This window comes from Pituophis catenifer, unplaced genomic scaffold (assembly GCF_029215685.1).
Source record: "Pituophis catenifer annectens isolate HBS135680 unplaced genomic scaffold, rPitCat1.0.hap2 SCAF_2, whole genome shotgun sequence".
NCBI lineage: Eukaryota > Metazoa > Chordata > Lepidosauria > Squamata > Colubridae > Pituophis > Pituophis catenifer.
Genome location: NW_027256882.1, coordinates 189,781,230 through 189,802,841, shown reverse-complemented (window position 1 = coordinate 189,802,841; position 21,612 = coordinate 189,781,230). Strand labels below are relative to the sequence as shown.

The following is a 21,612-nucleotide window of genomic DNA, read 5'->3' as shown; positions in this document are numbered from 1 at the left end:
ATTCCAGTTGAGCCGCGTGATTTTTTTTTTTACTTTTAAAAGCATTTTTTCTTCGGAAGAGGTTGTAGAAAAAATGCTTTTAAAAGTTAAAAAAAAAGCCTCTGATGATAGTGTGGCTCAGCTGGGCATGGTGGGGGGGGCGCAGGGATTTTTGCTATCGGTTCTCCAAACCACCCGCTGCCATCGCTACCGGATCGGGCGATCTGGTTCGAACCAGGAGCATTTCACCCCTGTCCCAAACCCTCTGTGTGTCATGTTTTCCCCCTCCCCAGACCCCAGAAGCACTCTGCAGTGCTCTGCACGTCCCATTTTCTCCAAGGACAGGCCCATTTTTGGGATCCCAAATCCTCTGTGCATTGTGTTTTTGCCCTCCCCGGCCCCCAGAAGCACTTTGCAGGGCTCCACATGTCCCATTTTTGCCAAAAACGGGGCTGTTTTTCCCAAAAAGGGGCCCATTTTGAGGCTCCTGAACCCTCCATGACAGTGGTGGATTAAGGCTCACTGGTGCCCTAAGCACTGACAAAACTTGATGCCCCCCTCCTTTGTACATACTGTACAAAGCCAAGCTTAGGCTACATAAAACTTTGTAGTGCCCCCTTTGGGCCTGCTGCCCTAAGCACGTGCCTAGTCCAGGGGTGGGTTCTACTTACCTTTACTACCAGTTTGCAATGGGGCTGTGTGCGCGCGCTCACTTCACTTGCATTCTTCTGCACATGCACAGAAGCGTTCTGATGATGTTGGGGTCGGTGGGCAGAGCCTCCTGCCGGTTTTACTATCGGTTCTATGGAACCAGTGCGAGCCGGGGGCAACCCACCACTGGCCTAGTCTGCTTAATGGTTAATAAACCACTGCTCCGCGCATCGCATTTTCGCCCTCCTCAACCCCCAAAAGCACTCTGCAGGCCAAAAACGGGTGCTTCTGGGGGCCAGAGCACATATTATTTATAAGCAGTATCCTGAATAACAGGAAGCAAGCTTCCTATAATAATATATAATAATATAACTTCCTTCAGAAGTTGTGGGAGCTTCATCACTGGAGGCTTTCAAGACTGCCATCTGTCAGAAATGATATAGGGTCTCCTGCTTGGGCAGGGGGTTGGACTAGATGACCTATAAGGTCCCTTATAATTAATTAATTTGTAATCTGAGAGAAAACAGATTTCAGGCAGAGTGTTTAATCTGTAATAATCTTCTCGGCTGTCTTTACCACTCTCTGTATGGACCTTCTATCTGAGGCACTGCTACCACCAAACCAAACAGTGATGCAGTTTGTTAAAAAGCTCTCAATCATGTCTCTGTAAAAAGTGGCCAGGACAGAAGGAGAAAGATGTGTTCTCCTAATCTGACGCAGGAAATACAAACGCTGGTTTGCACGCTTCACTAAGGATGATGTGTGGAGAAAGCAGTTCAGATTGTTAAGTTATCTGCACCCCCGGATATTTAATACTGTTGACCATCTCTACAGCTGCATCCTTGATACTGAGTGGAGTATGACTATGCTGCCTCTTTTTAAAATCTAAAACTTTTATTGCACCTTTATTGGAACTATGGGAGTCAGCAAAATGAGTTGCTGTTTTCCAGTTTGCTTCTGCTGGTCAATTACCAATGGACGAGGAGCATTACTGGCAGATAATGCTTTTAAGGAAAATACAAAAATACACTCCCAAGGTGGAGTCCCTTTGGAAAAAGTGGAAAATATGGGTGTTCACTGCTGTATTTCATTATACTTTTATTGTAATGGTAATTTGTATTATAAATTTACTGTATGCTTTATCTATGTTGTCAGCTCCTAAGCTCTCCACCCCCACCTCCCACCCCCCACCCCGTATGATTTTTTTTTTAATGGGGTTTTGGTTATCAGATACTTTCCATGTCTGAAGATAGCTGTGTTGTTTAATCTTACAGAACTGCTCTCCCTTCAACGTTGTGGCTTGGCATGGGAATTACACACCATACAAGTACAATCTCAGCAATTTCATGGCCATAAATTCTGTGGCTTTTGATCATGCAGTAAGTTCTTGTTAGGTCTTAGTTCTGATCTTAAGAGTACTTTGGTTAGTCCTTTTGAATTAAACAAAGCTGACTTCTGATTTCAGAAAGCCTGAAATAAATTACAAGTTTCTGTTTTGTAATTTACACGGAAATCAAACAATTTAATTATGATTTACAGTTATGACTCTGAATTTGCCTTAAATGTAATTGATTCTTCAGATTAGCATAACCGTTTTAATAATGACCAATTCCCCCCTACCCCACTTTTTTTTAGGATCCTTCCATCTTTACTGTCTTAACAGCAAAATCAACCCGTCCTGGAGTGGCAATTGCAGATTTTGTAATATTTCCACCCCGTTGGGTCGTGGCCAACAACACTTTCCGTCCACCTTATTATCACAGTATGTATGTCATTTTTGCTATGTGATTTCACATACAGATAGTCCCTGACTTACGGTCACTTAACAATTGCTTGAAGTTATGACAGACCACCTCAAATGTTAGGAACAAAGAATCAGGACTGTGTGTTAAGTTCCAGTTAAGCTGTTTTATTGCTTATACCTATTCCTAAAAACAGAGGTGTCAAACTCCCGGCCCAGGGGCACATTCATCACATGCTGGCCATGCCCACCCATTTCAGCAAAGGGGAAAAAAGTTGCGATACGTCACATGATGACTTGTCATCACGAGTTTGATACCCCTGCCTAAGAATCTAGTCAATGGTCACCTCTATGATTCCAAGCTGATTCCTCTCGACAGTGCCCCCAGGCTCTGCTTCTTCTTCTCCTACACCAGGGGTGTCAAACTTGTGGCCCGCAAGCCGGATGTGTCATGCACTAGCCATGCCCACCCCCGCTTTAGTGAAGGGGGGGAAAGTTGCAATAAGTCACGTGATGACGTGTCCGTTGTGAGTTTGATACAATTGTCCTACACCAAAGCTACTTATGACTTGTTTTCAGTTATATCAGCTGTACACATATTTGCATTTAGGATGCTTGGCAACTACCTCACCTTTATAGCCATTTGCAGTGCTCCACAATTACGTGACCACATTTTGTGACATTTTCTGCCAGTTTCTGGCATTTACTTCCAGTTTCTGGCAAAAAGAGCTATTGGGAGAAATGGATTTGCTTAGCAAAAAAATTCATTTAAGAACTGTAGGACTTCCTGTCTGGCTTCCGGTGCCACCAGACGGTCCTCCGTGACCGCCGCCCCGTTGCCTGTAAAGAGCCGCCTTTACACCTGAAAGGCGGCTCGAAAAACTCCATTTCCTGACGGAAATGTGAGTCTGAGCAGGCGAGGGCAGGTAGAGCCCTCTGCGAAGTCCCCAGAGGTTTTTTTTAACTCTTGGGGACGAGCAGGTTGAGGCTCCCTATTTCCCCTCGCCGTTGCTCCGGGCATCGGGCGCGCTCTGCCTTTTTGCAGAGCTAGGCGCTGGAACCGGATTAATCAATGAATCTAACAGATGGATTTATTAAAAAAGATGAGACTTGGACTTGGGACCCTAAATTGCAAGTATCCTTAATGAATTTATAAGCATCTCAGAGTGAAAGAGAATTTTTTTTTTTTTAAATGGCGACCGCTGAGGCTTGGGAAGTAGAAGAAAGCCGAAAGTGAGAGTCCTTCCATAACAGATACAAAGTAGCGGAATATATAGTGCTGGCTACAATTTGGAAGAAAATTAGTTATTTTAAGTTCCTCTCTTCCTGGAGATTTGTACTTGATCTTGTTTGGGGAAAAAAAAAAGTTTGCTGGCAGGATGGCGTTACTAATAAAGCCTGATAGACAAGAAAGTGGGGGGGTGCTCCCCCACTCACAACTGTTTGAACAAGCTCTGAGCTTACAGACTCTGCAGAATGGTTTTAATTTAAAAGAATTTATTCAGGAGGAAATGGTAAAATATCATGAGACTGTGAACCAGAAATTTGAAAAATTAAGGCAGGAAATTAAAGAAATGATACAACTAAAGTATGATAACTTGCAACAAAAGATTGTAACAGTGACTAATGGTTTTTCAGAAGTTGTTATAAAGTTGGATGCAAATATTAAATTGCTAGAGTCTAAAATGGAGAAAATTGATGATAAGATTTATAATTTGGACAATAAAATATTAAGAATTGAAAAGGATTTAATAAATATTCAAGACAATAGTTTAGAAGTAAAGTCTAAAGAGGAAGCTGGTCACGAGACTTATAATGCAGAAGATATAAAGCAAGGAATTGAAAGAGAAGTTGTAATGATGCAATACAGGCTGACAGAATTTGCGATCAGAATCAGAGGTTTACAGAAAAATAACAGTGATGATCTAAGAAAAACATCTGCTCAAGTTCTGGCTGGGATCTTAAAGGTTCATCCTGAGGAGGTATTCTGTAAAATTGATAAGGCCTATAGAGTAAATTCTTGGATTGCAAAGCAAAGGCAACTGCCTAGAGATGTGGTGATTTATTTTATAGATAAAGAAATAAGAAATGATATTGTGCAAAAATCCTTTAATTCTATTCTACAACTGTATGGGAGAAAAATTTGGATATATAAAGAATTGCCGCCTAAGATGTTAAGAGATAGAAAGAAATTTGGACTTTTGGTGACTGAGCTAAGAAAACAAAATATTTCATTCAGGTGGGATGTCCCAGTGGGTATAATATTGAGATATCAAGGAGTAAGATATCAGTTAAATACTGTTGAAAAAGCGGAAGAATTTTACTACAAGGTCCTTAAAAAGCAAAATCAACAAGAGACAGAAACTCAAGAAAAGCAGAAGGAGATGGAAGTAATGAAGAAACAACAAGTTATAGAGGTCTCCAGAAATGAGCCGCTTTTGGATTCTCTCTCAGAGGTCTCAGCTGGATTAATTAATATAAGAGAGGCGGTTCCGGACCCTAACGCAATGATTTATCAAGCCACAAACCAGCATGGAAGTCAATCAGTCGATATACAATTTACAGAACCAGAAAGATTTCAGCCACAAAAACAAAACCAACAAGATCAAGTTATAGATCAGCATGAAAACCAAATAGTCGATACACAATCTACAGAAAGGAATTTAGGATGGAGATCCAACCCACAAAAAGTCAAGAAAAGAAAAAGTAGGTCTCACAAAAACAAAAACTTTTAAACTAAACAACAGTGTAATGTCAGTTACTTATGAGAGGACTGAATATACGAAAAGATAATGGGCAAAGTATTGGTTTATTTTATCCTGAGGAGAGTGACAGATCTCTGCAGTGCTGAATTTTTTGGGATGTGAAAAAGGCCTTAAATCGAATGGTTGGAAATATCTTGTTTGTTTTTTGGATTTCTTGATAAATATATTACGTGTATGCTGAGTTACATGGAAAGAGATCTACTGGATTGGGGCACGCAGAAGATCTGGTTGTTACCCTATTATGGTGGTTGGAATTAATAATCTGGATAAAAGACACCTCTATAGACATTATATGGAATATAAATATAAAGTCACTCGGGTGGTTGTTGTGTTCTTTTTTTTTCTTTTTGCAATATGAAGATATTTGTTACTGATGGGGGCAGATGGTAATTGAAGATACTGAAAATACTGTTGGAATTAGGATGTGATGTTACCCTAACATGGGCGATGGAGTTTATTATCCAGTTGAAAGACATTACAGAAGATATTATATGGATTACAAGCCTAAAGTTTTTTTCTTTTAGGATTTTATTTACATAAGGGAATATTTTTCTAGTGGAGTGGGCAGAAGAATAAAGATATTAAGAACAATCATGGTAGTTTTGTAGGAAAGTGGGTGGAGATAGGTTAGGTTATTGATTGTTTAGTTTAAAAAAAAGGGATATTATGTTTAGATGTGAATATATGTAAAAGATTTGAGCTAAGAGACATAATGATGGGGGGGAAGGAAATGGGTAGCTGAACTGAATAAATGTTAAATTAGGATTTATTGTATAGTCTTATAGTGGAAGTATGTTCTGAAATGTTATATCGTATGGGGGGTAGTAAAAGGGTAGATCATGAGCGGAAATCATTAAATTGGGAGATATAATAATATTATTATGTTAAATTAGGAGTTATTAGACAATGTTATAATAGAATGTCACTTTGAAATGTATATTATAGTATAAGGGGGATATGATAATTTTATTAGAAAGAAAGGGTCAGCATATGGAGATGGAGTAAGTGGATGGTAAAGTATGATATAATCTGTTATGAATTTGGGTTTTACTATGAAGAAGTCAAAGGGGAAGGGGAGGGGGAGGGGGGTTAGGGAGGGGGGGGGGAAAAAGGGGGAAAAATTTGTATTTGAAAAACTTTTTCAATAAAAAAAAACTGTAAAAAAAATGGTAGTAATTTCAAATCTAATCATGTGCTGCCTTGATTTACAACCCAACAATTTGCAGCTGTAATTCCAGACTCAGTTATTGTTATAAGTCGAGGGTTATCTGTATTTGAAGATACAGAAGACTTACTAACAGAATTTAATAACGAGGCCAGATGTCTGAAAGATCCCTGATAAAGGGCTGCAAATTCCAATTTTTGGAAATACAGTATATACTAAAGTGAAGGGAGGGAAGGAATACCCTGGTGTTTGCTTGTTCTGAAAAACAACACCTAGTGGGACTTTGGACAGTTCTGGTTCTGCATGACTAAACGCTAAATACCAAATCTATATTGGTCTTTTTTATATTTCAAATTCATGCCAGACTTAAGCTACCAAAATTTAATTGGTCAAATCTCAATAAATTTAAAAAGATTTTTTAAAAAATCCACAGGAAACTGTATGAGTGAATTTATGGGCTTGATCAAGGGGAGTTATGAAGCAAAGGAACAAGGATTTTTACCAGGAGGAGCTACTCTGCACAGCATGATGATACCGCATGGACCAGACGCTGAATGTTTTAAGAAGGCCAGCACAAGCAAGCAGGAGCCTGAGAAAATTGCAGAGGGAACTATGGTGAGTGTTTGGAAAATCTAAGAATTTTCACGTTAATGTGGAAGTTGCTGTTATGACCCAGGGGATCAAGGCAAGGCAGGCCTCTAGAGAGTAAATGTTCCAACAAATGGCCATCCAACAACCAGTAAGGCTCTACCCCACACTCCCCTGAAAGCAGTCCGCCTCATTCCCCCAAACAACAACCTGCATATAACAAAAAAGTCCACAGAGTAGGAGCACACTCACAGGGCAAGGTCTAGGGTCCCAGGTCCAGTCCACCCGGCTAAGTGAGTCCATGAGGCAAACTGTAGTCCACAAGGCAAAGGCAAGGCACAAGACAGTCCTCAGGGCAAAGATAAGATACAAAGCAAAAAGCAGTTCTCAAGGACAGGAAAGGCAAAAGGCAATCCTCAAAGCAAGGCAAGACAAAAGGCACTAGTCAAAGCCAGAGAAGTGTAAGCCGAAACAAACTATTGTTCATGGCTTCTCCTTAAGTCAATCCACTCTAGGTATTTCTTGTGAGGGGTGGGGCCACCTTTTCCTGAGTAACTTCATAGCCCTTTTCTGAGCTTGCCTACACTCCACTCTCCATGCCCTTGGATTGAGTGGGGGAGGCAGCTGTTCCTCATCAGAGGGAATCTGCTGCTTGTCAGCACCACTGCCTGTCAGCAGCCTATTCTCCCCTATGTCTATGAGGGCAGGCAGCTCTCCCTCCAGTTGACCACCTCCGCCTAAGGTGCCTGGGACAGCATTGTCCTCAGCCCCTGGCCTCCCAAACATGCCAAGGGAGATGTGCCACCCCCGTCGAACGCTACCGGTTCCAACTCATCCTCCTCCAAACCAGACTCCGCTGGGGCTATGACAGCTACACACACTATCTCAGCGGTTAAGATGCTGGGCTTGTTGGCTGGTAAGCTGACAACCCGATTTAAAACCTGAGGGCCATGTGACAGGGTGACTCCCGTTACTTGCCCCAGTTCCTGCCCACCTAGCAGTTCGAAAGCATACAAATGTGAGTAGATAAATAGGTACATTTTCGGTGGGAAGGTAACAGCATTCCGTGATGTCATGCTGGCCATGTGACCACAGAAATGTCTTTGGACAGCACTGGCTCAGTGGCCCTTGAAATGGAGATGAGCACCACCCCCTATAGTTGGCAATGATGAGCAGAGTAAAATCTGCAGCGACTCATCCTGCCCACACTGGAATTGAGAGCCTTTTCTTTTCTCAGATTTTTTAAAACAAAGTTTATAATCTCATAACTAACTGGAATATTAAAATGGGGGAAATAGATAGTAGCAGTTGTGTTGACAATCCTGAAGAGAATTGTACACATGAATGGAAACACAGCTAGTTTCTGAGTTCTAATGAGGAAATCTGTCTATATTCCTCATTTTGTGCTAAACTGAGGAAACCAACAATTTGCTCTTTCATAAGACCCTAAATACATATTTGTAAAATGTTTTAATAGTTTATTTCAGCATGCCTGACTTTAACTCTGATTGTATGTAAACCATCACTTTTACTGTAAAACAGTAGACACTCTAAACATCAAATTTATTAAAGAAAATATTTCCTGTTACAATTTTAAACTCTGCTACAAAATTACAAATCTTTGCAATTCTCATATGAATGCTTGTTGTCCACTGAGCTCATAGAATAGTGTACAATAGGCAAAGCAGTATATTTTTTTTTGTCCATTTCATTCAAACCAAATGCTGCTCTACTTACTCTTGCAATATGCTTTCTGTTTTTTTCCCAAGGCCTTCATGTTTGAATCTTCCTTTAGCTTGGCTGTGACCAAGTGGGGGCTGAAAACCAGCTTGGATAAAAATTACTACAAATGTTGGGAAGCACTGAAGATCAATTTTAATGCCAAATGTAAATGAAGATACTAGAAGTATCTACATCCAGTTTCTTCATTCCCAAGTATTTCAAGAAAATCATGGAACAATATCTTAACCATCTTGTATGAAAATCTGAAAGAATGAGTGTCTAGCAGCTGAAAAATTAAAATAACTAATGTGAACTGTTCATGTAAAACTGTCCATTATGAAATTGGGAATATCTGTAAATCCATCATATCATATCCAATATAAAAAAAGAACAAAACACTCCAACACAAGAAAACTTAAGTTTAATTTAACACTGTAGACTTCTGCCTATCTCCTTTGCAAAAGAAAATCAGAAAAATAGCAGTAATTTATGTTTCATCAGCAAAGAATGCTATTAACTCACAAGGCTCATTTTCAGGGCTACTAGTTCACTTATTTTTTAGGAAAAAGCAGAGGATAGGAAGAAGAATTGGGGTGGTAAAAGAGAGAAACTGCTTATTTTTGGTTCTTCTTGAAACATATATTGTTTGCTTAAACAATAAATCAAAATTCAGAGAAAAAGGTGCTATTGCCGAAAGTTGCAGAAAAGATGGATTGGAAAGGATAAGGCAAGAAAAAGGAGACAGACAGAATCCGAATAGCAGACCAAAATGCAATGGGGGAATGTGGAGAGAGAAGAGATATCAGGAACATATAATACAGTCCATGTAATCTGGAACTTTATATTAATTCAAGGTTACTGTATGTTCCCTAAATTTCTATTAAGCGTCATCTGGAATCCTGCTTTTCACAATTGCTGGTGGAACTCTTGCTAGAAAGATCAAGCTAAAATAGGAACTGAACAGCTCTACTTTATTACCCCAAATTACTTTGTAATTTGTTTACGGGAATACCATTTTTTCTATTTTATTATTTTAAATGTATCTGAAGGAGCCTTTTTTTGACCTTTTATTGACCTTTGTTAATTTCTAAGTGGTTCTGACTTTTGGCTTTCATGACAGCATCTATAAATCTAGGCCACCTGTATTTTTAATTACTTGCTTTTTATATTTTATATTATATGTGCCTTTTTAAAAATTATTTCTAGCCTAGTAGAACTTGAGGAAAAGATTAGGTGAAGGGGATTACAATTTTGCTTGTCAATAAGATAACTCCAAAACAGAACAGGGTCAAGTGTATGGTTGGGGATGGAGGAGAGACATGTAACAATTGAAAATAGGCTCAATCAAGACAAGGACTGCAGAGAAAAAAACATTCCCCAAAAACTTTCTGCAATGCATTCCAGCACTGGACAGTTAGCTAAAACTGATGCTGTGAGAAGTGACTTTGAGGTTGGGCAAGAACATTATTTAAGTCGAGATCTACATGGTTGGATTGGAGATTATTAAAATGTGCTCCAGATGGCAGCCAGAGGGCACTGATGAAGACTCTCTTCCCAGAATGTGAGAATGAGGGGATCTCTCTACTTTTGTAAGTAGAGAGAGATGTTTTGTAAGTAGAGTTGAGATGTTGCCTTTCTGATTGCCATTAGGAAACAGCTAAGTAGGCTAGAATGTTTAGGGAATAGTAGGGATGATAAGTTTATTCACGCACTGCTAAGCCCTCAGAGGTATTTCCACATGAAAGCTTATCCTGGGGTGTAAATGAAATCAGAATATAGGAAAGTGGATGCAAAGAAAGGAACAACAATTGTGTTAATTCATGTTTTTAAAAAAAGATTTATATAAGGAACAAACTGTCTTAACTACTACCATGCCCATTATACAAATTAAAGTGGTGTTTATTAGGGCTATATATTGCTACAGACTGAAAAACCCACACATTTATTAACGTTATTCGCTGCCCATCTCATTTCAAAATGACTGGGTGGCTTACAGCATTAAAAACATTAAAATCGTAAAAGAAAAATATTTCTAAGACAAGAAAAATGGAAACTACAATGAAAAATAGAATTATAGTTAAAAATGGGAAAGGAAGGAACAGGATGTGCAGGAGGGAAAGTGGGATTGCCTTTTAATTCATCAATCACCTGCAGTGTGATGCTCCCCTATTGGGGCACCAAGCCATTCGGCAAAGCAAGGTCTTCAGGCCCTGACAGAAGGTGAGAAAAGAGGGAGCCAATCGCATCTCAAGTGGCACAATCTTCCACAGGGCAGAAGCCACAGCAGAGAAGACTCGTCTCCTGGACCATGCCAACTGGGATTCCTTGGCTGACTGACTGGGCCCACAGCATACCTCCTCTGCCAGTGTAAGTGGGTGGGCCTGTTCCAATGGGGTGAGAATTCATCAAGTAATCTGGACTTGTGCCAGGTTAAATCCCATGCAGGGATTTAAAGATAATAACCAACACCTTGAATTGTACCTGGAAGCAAACCCACAGCAAGGCCGTTTACAGAGTAGTGGTGTTACATGGGCCACCTAGGGGCCCCAAGAATTGTCCTCACTGCCACACTGTACCACTTGAAGCGTCTGGATGCTCATAGTACATGGAAATGCAAATATAGCCCTTGTCAAAATTACTTAAAACAAATACACATTTCCCAGGAACTGCACAGCAACTGCAGGGCAGCCAAATAATCCCAGGAAAAGGCATGACTGCTTTAATGAATTTCAAGTAGATACCATGTTCCTGGCTCCATGGATTCCAATGCACTTTATGACTCTTGCTTGTTAATATTTATGGGTTCCAGTAACTTTGCTGGGGCTTGTCTGGTTCTTTTCTTGCCCTTGTGTAGCATTTTGGGGTGCTGGATTAAACCAGAAGTACAACTGGAAGCTTATTTCTGAAGCTGCTAGTTTGTCACCATTTTGGCTCCTCTTCATGGAGCCTTTATGACTCTGAATCTGAAGTACTGTACAGTTATATTTTTATTCAAAATACTCAGCACAGTGCAGTATTTCTGTGAGAATTCCTTTACATCATCCAAACCAGGTTAGAGAAAGTTCAGAACATATTAAAAAAAGAAATGGATCTATCATACAGATATGTAACGATGCAACAATGGATTTTTTTCCATTGTCACTAATACAGTAGGAACTTTTGAGAAAGGAATTTATCAGATACTTGAAACAAACCCACAAATTATGATGTGAACAGTTCAAGATGAAAATACCCTCATCCTGTTGAAATAAAAAAAGAGAGGAACATTATGTTCAGAATGTCTAAACAGTTAAAATTATTTTTTTAAAAAAAATTCATAGAGATATGGAAAATCAATCATATAAGGGCTGGATTTTAATGGCATAATTACAGGCCATTATGGGAACTGGGGAGGAGAAATAGTTTGTTTTTAAAAAAATAATTGTTATTAATTCAACAGGCCTCATTATAAAATAATACTCTTGACATGGAATAAACCATAATTTATTTAGTAAGCTTTATTTTGAAAGTAGATTTACAGAGAAATAAAGTTTCTTCAACAAGATTTTCATACATAGTTTCACAGATAGACTTAATAGCCAGTACGGAACCCCTCTTCATATCTGCCTTCTGATTTGAGTCTTTCTTTATAAGCCTGCACAAAAACAAAAATTGCAAGGATTAAAGTCATTTCAAAATAAAAATCTTCTTCCAAGCACCAAGCAGAATCACAGAGTAATAGAGTTGGAAGGGACCTTGGAGGTCTTCTAATCCAATTCCCCTGCTCGATCAGGAGACCTATACCATTCTGGACAAATAGTTGTCCAATCTCTTCTTGAAAACCTCCAATGATGGAGCGCCCACAACTTCTGCAGAATAAGACAGCAATCCTTACTTGGAGAAAATCCAACTAATAATGCACATTTATGAGTTAGCTTTTTGTTTTATTAAAATATTTTATACTAGTCTGTTTAACATTGCAGTTTTTAAAAAAATCGCAGTACTAAACATGTGTAGGAATAAACTAAATGTAGACACTTTAAGCTATAATGTGTTGATATTGTTCTTCATTTTTAATGTTTACTTTCACATGGTCCAATTGCCTGTCAAACAACAAATAAGGATGATGACAAATATATTTGAAAAATCGATTTAACTAAATAAAACTAACAGTGTAAATCATGTTACTGATCAAGACTGGGAGTATTGAGTGCTTGTTTCTCAGGACTGAATTCAAATAGAATTAAACTGTATTTTAAGTTAGAAATTCATTTTATCAATTCCACTTAAGTAAATTAAACCAGCATGCTGCATAGCACAGGACTACTTCTGTATTATTTAAGTAGTTTAATGGTAACACTTCCCCAGAAAATACAGGTAGTCTTCCACTTAGTTACTAACTTATCAACTGCAGTGATTCACTTAACAACTGAGGCAAGAAAGGTCGTAAAAGGAAGCAAAACTCACTTAACAAATCTCTCACTTAACAACAGAAATTTTGGGCTCAATTGTAGTTGTAAATCAAGGACTACCTGTAAATAGATCAGAAATCTGGAAAACTGTAACTTTAAGGATTAAAGAAATAAAAATACTGCAATTGTTAAAAAGACATAAAAATAGTTAACAGCAATGGTATTTACCCTATTTCTATGTGGTTTGTTTTTTGCAGCAGCAATAACTAAAGACAATTCATTGTTTGGTTACCTACAACTAAATTTCCAGGTCTCTTGAGTTTCAAAACATATGCCTAATGGCCTTTTCTTTTAAATTTAATAAGGTTTATTTCTAAGCCCCCCAAAAAAAGAAATAATGCCCTTTTCTTTGTTTAGATCATTGTATAGGCGAACTATAATTTTATGAATCAGAGGAAGCATACACCAAGGATTTTTTTCAAGGTGGGTTCCAATGTCAGTAAAGAGTCTCTTTAACTCTAAATTCAGAAATGAATTATATCAATTGTCAGAGGGACCTGGATTTCAAAAGGCTTCCACTTTTCAGCCCAATGAGATAAGCACCTTCCATATAGATATTTCCAAGCACAGAATTTCATAGAAAAGTAGCAATAAAAGAATATTTTTAGCCCAGAGTTGAAATGAGGGATCCTTGGTGCTCTCTGAGTTTGCTTGTTTTCTTGCACAGCTTCATTACCCTAACTAGGTAACATCATCAGTGCTATTTTAGTAAGGAGTGCTGTTTGCTGTCAGTTTATGTTCTGGTGTCTTGCCTGTCTGTGTGAGTGGGAGCGGTCTTAGAGATTTTTTGGTTGGGCTGTTTACTGCTGGTTCTTTGTATCAGTTTTGGAAGACAATTTTCTTTTTGCTTCTAAACTGCCACATATTTTAGCTGGGGAAGTTGGGAGGGGGTTTTGTTGGAGCAGTAGAAAGTTACTCATAACAACATTCAGTACTTAAGGACTTTTCCCTGGTCTGATGCAGACTGCATTAAGATTGTATCGATGGAGTGTGAAGAGTTAATTGGACAATGTGATGAACTTGTGGGTGTGGGGCAGGGCTGTGAACTCTTAGCTGGGTGGGGGAAACCTGGAAGTTTTCAGATTCAGGTTTTCCCAGATGTGCCAAAATGATCTCTCTAATAAATTGGAACTTTGAGGAACCTCAGGACTCAGAGCTTTATTTTGTTGGGGGTGTTCCTTGGAACCCTGACACTTTGGCAGTTTCTTGATTGGGGTATTGCTTATTTAATTGTTGATCTGAAGTTGACCTTGGAGTTAATCTGATCTGAGTACTGATTACTGGTGGAGAAGTGCTGGAGTCTTTTTCTCATTTGGGCTGGTTGACTGTCTCTTGCATAGTCTATAGATGTTGTTAATGTCTATGTGTCTATTGATTTGTCAGAGTGCCAGGCTTCTAGAAATTCCCTGGCATTTTTGGACTTGGCTGGTCTCTAAGATAATCACATTTTCCCAATTGAAACTATGGTTAAATCTGTCTACATGTTGTGAAATTAAAGAATTTTCATCATGTCTTCAGTTGGTGTTCATGGATGCGTTCTGCCAGCCTTCTGCCTGTTTTGTCCTACGTAGTGTTTGTTGCAGTTCTTACACTATATGTTGTAGATGACTCCTGTTTTTTCTTCTGGGATTGCTGGGTCTTTTGGCTGATGCTCCTCCTGGTAGAAACATCCTAAGCAAACCAAAAGACCCAGGAAAAGACTCAAGAAAAAATAAGAGTCATCTACAACATACAATGTAAGAACTGCAATAAGCACTATGTAGGACAAACAGGCACGAGGCTGGCAGAACTTCAGACCAACAATCAAGTAAGCAATATCCCAATCAAGAAGCTTCCAAAGAGCTATCAATAAACAGCCCAACCAAAAAATCTCTATGACCCATCCCCCAAGACAGCCAAGACGCCAGAATATAAACTGACAGCAAACAACACTGCTAACTAGCATTGATTATGTTACCTAGTTAGGGTAATGAAATATCTGCAAGAAAACAAGCAAGCTCAGAGAGCACCAAAGACCCCTCATAGAAAAATACTGTGTTTCCCTGAAAATAAGACAGGGTTTTATTTTCTTTTGACCCCCTGAAATAAGCGCTTGGCCTTATTTTCGGGGAGGTCTTATTATTTTTGAGGTGCAGGAGGCGATGAGCGTGGTCACCTCATGGCTGCTGCTGACACAGCCACTCATCAGCAGTTCGCCCGAGGCCATGCATGCGCTTCCAGCCATGCTTCCCAGGACTCTGCACCATGCCGTTGGCCCGGCCACACGGCTGCAACCGGATTTCCCGTTACCGCTGTTGCCTCCCTGTTCTTCGCTAATGGTTTTTGCGACAGCCATTAGCGTGACAGAAGGGGCATGGTGGCTAGTGTTGTGGGAGCGGCCATTAGGTAAGGGTGTGTGGGGTGTTTGGGGCATGTTCCTCCCTCCCTTCCCACCCTTCTGGCCTCGCCTTCTCACCTTGTGTTGTTTGCGCGGCAAGCAATCAGAGGAAATGGCGGGCACCGGCTGCGCATGCGTTTAAATATTTCGGGGAGGGCTTATTTTCAGGGGAGGGCTTATTTTAGCCCATGTGCTCGAAAGCCTGATTGGGCTCATTATCCAGGGAGGTCTTATTTTCGGTTAAACAGGGTAGCTATCACAAAAGTAATAGTAAAGGGGACACGCTGCATTATGCATCATGTCATTCCCTAGGCTTTAGAGACACTGGAAGCATTTACAGGCAGAAAGTCACTTCTATCAGCAAACCCAACTATTGATATACTCATGCAAAGTTAGGATGTAAACTTTTTAAACTTACCCTAGTGGTTTTCAAGACATAGTACCAGAAAACAAAGGGCCCTACTCCCCAAAGAAGACTCAATAGGGAGCTTTTAGGAGTAAAACGATAACTAGGATACACATTTTGCCTTCTGGCATAATCCCAACGAATTATAGCAGGATCTTCCTAAATCAAAGAGAATGAAAAATCGGCCTGTTACACAACCAAAGAAGTCAATTATGGCAGCAAGCACCTGCCCCCACCTTAATGCTATCACTCCTTTCGTGGCTTTTTCTGCACCACGTACTATAATCGGAGTTCTCCAAGCTCGGCAACTTTTAAGACTTGTAGACTTCAACTCCCAGAATTCCCCAACCAACTTGGCTGCCTGAGGAATCCTGGGAGTTGAAGTCCACAAAGTCGCCGAGTTCGGAGTTGCCTCTGCCATATGGAAAATGTGCCAAACGAGGGGGCGGGAATCCCCAGGGACTCCGGGTGCCGCTTGTTGCGAGGTTCCGTTTTACTTTGCGCAGCGGGCTGACCTCCCTGGACCTTGCAACCACCTCCATCCTACCCTCGAGGGGGAAGAAGAAACAAGCTCTGGGAGCAGGCTCTTCTCCTGGAAGTAGGCGCCTCTCCTTCGGAGGGCGAAGGCCCGGGAGCCTCGGCCCGACCTGATCGACACCCGAGAAAGGAGAACGACCGACCCCCGCCGGGAAGGAAGCCCAGCCCGGCCCCGCCCGCGACTCACGACGTGCTGCGTCCGTCGAGGGTCATTAAGCCGCAGGAAGAAGTCGCGCTTGATGCGGGAGCGGAGGGCGACCCGCTCGGCTTCCGCACGGCGTTTCTCGGGGCTCCATTGGTATTCGTTGGGGTTCAGCTGAGGCGGCAACCTCGCCAGAGGCGCCGGGCGGTATTGGGACGCAAAGCGGGAGACAGAGGACACGACCATGGCCGAGGGCAAAACATAGGCTCGGTTTGCTCTCCCACGCATGCGCAGGCACGGCGCCTTGCCTTCCTCTGCGCCACAGAACTAAGAAAGTGGAGAACTCCATGCACGGAATTCCCCAAAACGACTGTGAAACCTCGAATCCCTTTATAGTTGCAATAATAAATGGGAGACAAGAGTGTTTTTCAACTTTTTTGGCAAATTTAACACGTGGTGAACTTCAACTCCCAGTACACTGTATTTGCTGGAGAATTCGGAAGTTTAGGTCGGCATATTTTAAAATTTGCAAGGTTGGTGAACACTATTATTAGACAATCTGAGAACCTTATTTCAGGTTTATAACCTTTTATTATACATTTGTATATGCAAGAACAAGGCACACTGTCAAAAGTGACGCCTTCCTGGCCAGTTGCAGTCTCTTTTCATATAGGACTAGAAGGATTTCAAATTCCAGGTCAGAGTATGATATTCCTACATGCTGTTATTCGTTGTAAATATTCTGGGCAAGAGGAGGCAAATATCTGAGGCTGTACAGATGTCATATAGATGCTTAAGTAATCCAGGTATTGAGTTTGGAATTGCAAAGGGGAGAGGCAAAATGAGAAGTGATGGAGTAGGTTACATCAAAAGACCTGGGTATCTCAAGCAATGGGAGGGTTCTTGGATGGGGGCAACAAGATAAATGTCAAACATTGTTAAGCAATACAAAAGGCAAGGCACTCTAATCTTACATACCAAGTTGGCAAATAATGATACTAGTTCGGATTATTTCCAAGGGATCTGGCTTTGCAATCTTGCATTCCTGCAATGGCCTCTGTTACTGTGCCACTATATGGTGATATTGCTCTTAAGATCACAGCCAGTGGAACTTTCTGAGATTTCATAGTGATGAAAGAAATGGAGGGTCCTTTAAATCCCACACCAGCTATGAGTCCCAAAGGTGTTTTTTCAGAGCTGAAGTAGCTTTTTGGTTGAAAAGCGAAATGTCTTCAGAGAAAAAACAGAAAGTCCAGTTGCCTCTTGAAAAAGCATCTTTGGGATAACCATGGCCTGGATGACTGGGAATTTCCAAAGACAAACCTGTGGAATATTCTGTAGCCTCTGCTTCCAGCCTATTGACTCTTTTTTCACTTTGGACGCAAGGCAGCCATTTTCCAAGAAGAATGAGAACAGATAAACTAACAGGAGCTCAGCAAGGAAGATCATGGAGATGTCTCCAACAAATTTTTCCTCTAAATGTAAAATATATCATTTGTTAACATAGAAAATAGAGGGTAGGATATGGGTATTAGAAAAAAAAAGAAGACAGCTGAGTTCACAACCACAGTAGAGTGAGTGAATAGAAGCAAAATAATAAGAGATTTCTACAATGGAGCTGGTGAGACATGAGGAAAGCTCCAGGTAGGAAAAGGCACCCACATTGCAGAAGTAAATAGTGGATGAACTAGGAGAAAGTTCATAGTATCAGAAGTGACATGAAAAACAATTGCCAACCAAGATAATTCTATTATCCTATGTTTTCCAAATTAACGGGAAAAACTCAAGGACCAAAAAACCCAAAGCTCTCCATTAAGTAGGAGAAAAAGATGGTAATAAAAGAACCATTACTGTGAGAGACAGCACCAGAGAAAATACTACTATAACTAATTGATCTGACTAATCACTACCCATGTTAGATTATTCACATAAATTTATGGAATGTTTTGTGATTCAGGGTTTTCAGCATTTGCTATTTCAAACAGTCACCAGAACCTTAGACTCCTTTTCCCATTAATGTCTCCTGCCATGGAATGTTAGTTATCATTGTTCTAAATTAATTTCTTAATTTAAAAAATTATCAGGAGTTTGGTAGCACCTTTTAATAAAATTTGTTAGCTAGTAAAGTTGCTTCAAACTCTGAGTTTTTGCCATAAGCTAACGGCTCTACACATTTTTTGCTTAAGGATTCTATCTCTTCCCCCTAGTTTAATAAAGTTTAATTAACTTCTCTCACAGATAGCAAATCCTCTTGCTCCTTCCTTCAGGTCAGGAAATTAATGGAAGAGCCATATGTGGCAGAATTTGTTTCTCAACAAATTTTGGGGTAGTTAAAGTTTCCCATTACTGGGATGTCTCTTTGAAAAATCTGCAATTTGATACTTTCTTCCTTGGGTGGTCTGTACAGAACAGTAAGAAAGGAGCTGCTTTTTTCTAGAAATGCATAACTCTTACAATTGTGGGGACAAAATGCTCCCGGAAAAGAAAATTATTTTCTTTCAGATTAAACCAATTATATTGACTTCAACATTCTGACCTTCCAAAACTAATTTGAGCCTAGACCATTCCCCAAATGCAGGGGTGAAATTCAGCAGGTTCTGACAGGTTCTGGAGAACCGGTAGCAGAAATTTTGAGTAGTTTGGAGAACTGACAAATACCACCTCTGGCTGGCCCCAGAGTGGGATGGGAATGGAGATTTTGCAATATCCTTCCCCCTGGAGTGGGGAGGGAAAGGGGATTTTGCAGTATCCTTCTCTTGCCATACCCACCAAGTCACGCCTACCAAGCCACACCACACCCACCAAGCCATGCTCACAGAACTGGTAGTAAAAAAATTTGAATTCCACCAATGCCCAAATGCCACAAAATTCATCCTCTTGTGAAACATTTATTTAATGATTAGTGGTTGCAGGAAGTAGGTATGTCTAGTCTAACAAACAGAAGGATTAGGGGTGATATGATATCAGTTCCACAGTACTTGAGGAGTTGTCATAGAGAAAAAGGGGTTGACCTATTCTTCAAAGCACTGGAAGGTAGAATAAGAGGTAATGGATGGAAACCTGTTAAAGCTTGTTAAAAATCCAACCTAGAAGTAAGGAGAACTTTTCTGACAGTGAGAGCAACTAAACAATGGAATAGCTTGCCTCTTGGAGTTATGGGTATTTCATCACTGGAAGTTTTCAAAAGTAGATTGAACAACCATTTAACTGGAATGGTATAAGACTATAAGGCAGTGGTTCTCAACCTTCCTAATGCCGCGACCCTTTAATACAGTTCCTCATGTTGTGGTGACCCCCAACTAGGGGTGGGTTCTAAATGTTTTTACTACTGGTTCTGTGGGTGTGGCTTATTTTGTGGGCGTGGCTTGGAGGTCATGTGACTGGGTAGGCGTGGCTAGCTGATCATGTGACCGGATGGCCATGGCTATGTGTATAGGGACTACTCAGAGGGCTGAAAAAAAGTCATTTCTGACAGGTCCTCGCACTTTTGACTGGTCCTCACACTTATGACCATCCTCACATTTATGCCCGTGCAGCATTCTTAACAACCATGTCACTCATTTCACAACTGCTTCTCTTCACCATGGTGACAAGATAGGGCAAAAACGTAAAATGTGAGGACAGTCGTAAGTTCGAGGACTGGTCAAATGTGCGAGGACCAGTCAAAAATAACTTTTTCAGCCCTCTGAGTAGTCCATATGCATAAAAGGATACAGCAGTATAGAGGGATGAAGGAAGGGAAAGGAAATTAGAGCAGAAGGGATGGTAAGAGGGGGAGGAAGAGAGGAGGAGAAGGAGAAAGGAAGAGGAAGTAGGGAGGAGAAGAAGAGGGGGAGGAAGAGAAAGTAAGAAGGAAAGAAAAGAGAGAGGTGGTAGGTTTGAGGAGAAAGATTGCTGTACAATAAAAAAGATGAAAGGGAAGAAAGCCAACCCCAAACAAATATAAAGATATTAAGATAAAGAATGAATTGTTAAACTTTAAAGAATAAAGAGAACAATTATGAATAAATAACAATAATTAGAAACACGCATACAAACATACAATGTATTTTCTTTGAACAGAGTATTTGGCCGGTTCACAAATTTAAACAGTGTTTAGTCATTTCAATTAAATTTACAATTTCTATATTTCCTTTTTGCCATATTTATTCATCTATTTTTGTAAAAAACCAATATTACCCTTCATCCTCATCTCTAATCTTAATCAAATTCAATTTTTCCCTTCTATTCTATATTATACCCCTTCCCATTGTCATCTATTTTTATATCCATCCTCACATTGGTTAATTATGTAATATTACAGTTGTTTAATATAAATTCAACATTTTAATATAAATCAATTAGTTATATTTATATAACTAATTAGTTATATACCTTTTTTGTATATTAATCAATATGAACATAAATATTCCAATTATTTCCATGCAATCCAATTTCTTACAAATCAATTAATTATATTTACCAATAATAATAAACCAAATAATTTCCCCCATATATTCCTCCAAACCACAATTTAACTATTTCTGCTTTCAGAAATATACAACTAATAGTATCTCAATTATTACAATTCCCTAGTTAAATAGAGCTTTTTTTCTTTTGTGTTTTAAAATCTTGAACTCTCCTCTTTTTCCCTAAATTTCCCATTGTTTGCACCTACCTTTTTTGGTGAGGAAAAAGAAAAGAAATCTGCCTGCCTAATTTTCCAACCTTGCAGCAACAGCAAAGCAGTTTCAGTTTCGTTTTTCAGCATAGCTAGGGGGAAAAAAATTGCTCCAGCACTCTTTGCAAGCAAGCAGCAGAGCCCTGAGCAAAACAGCTGAGAGCAAATCAGCTGAGAGCCGGGAGCTGATCTAATCAAGGGCTAATTAGCCTATGCTGAAGCTCCGCAGGCCAATAAAATTACAAAAAAACACCGAACCATTTGTTAAATTGCTGACTCGCCCGCCCCTCGCCCACCACTATTTATTGGCAATAAATAGTGGTGCGGAGGGGCGGGGCACCGGCAGAATCCCACCACTGGCTATAGGGCGGCCCTTTGAAGCCCCGCAGCAAGAATTTGAACAGTTTTTTTTTCCTCTAGCCATCAGC

General features: G+C 40.1%; 2 protein-coding genes across 3 annotated transcripts in view; one reads left to right on the top strand and one right to left on the bottom strand.

Annotated features, from left to right (window-relative positions):
• Positions 1-8,944, top strand: part of HGD (homogentisate 1,2-dioxygenase) — a 40,456-nt gene extending 31,512 nt beyond the window's left edge. For both annotated transcript variants that reach the window (XM_070935306.1, XM_070935307.1), the window contains exons 11-14: positions 1,905-2,009; positions 2,266-2,392; positions 6,735-6,916; positions 8,659-8,944. In XM_070935306.1, the coding sequence (XP_070791407.1) occupies positions 1,905-2,009; positions 2,266-2,392; positions 6,735-6,916; positions 8,659-8,784 (540 nt within the window). In that variant the 3' untranslated portion in view covers positions 8,785-8,944. The remainder of the gene's footprint in view (positions 1-1,904; positions 2,010-2,265; positions 2,393-6,734; positions 6,917-8,658) is intronic.
• A 3,149-nt stretch (positions 8,945-12,093) lies between these two features.
• NDUFB4 (NADH:ubiquinone oxidoreductase subunit B4) lies at positions 12,094-16,831 on the bottom strand. Its single transcript, XM_070935305.1, has 3 exons — positions 16,570-16,831; positions 15,858-16,004; positions 12,094-12,245 (listed from the first exon to the last, which is right to left on the bottom strand). The coding sequence occupies exons 1-3, from the start codon at positions 16,810-16,812 to the stop codon at positions 12,183-12,185; spliced, it is 453 nt and encodes a 150-aa protein (XP_070791406.1). The 5' UTR covers positions 16,813-16,831; the 3' UTR covers positions 12,094-12,182.
• Between the last annotated feature and the right edge of the window lie 4,781 nt (positions 16,832-21,612).

Bases quoted from the DNA above. Each gene is read 5' to 3' on its own strand.
- NDUFB4 (XM_070935305.1), bottom strand. From the start codon at position 16,812: ATGCGTGGGAGAGCAAACCGAGCCTATGTTTTGCCCTCGGCCATGGTC. The intron at 16,005-16,569 runs GTGAGTCGCGGG...TCTTTGATTTAG, and splicing joins CTCGACGGACGCAGCACGTC to GAAGATCCTGCTATAATTCG. The intron at 12,246-15,857 runs GTAAGTTTAAAA...GTTTTTGTGCAG, and splicing joins ATGTCTTGAAAACCACTAGG to GCTTATAAAGAAAGACTCAA.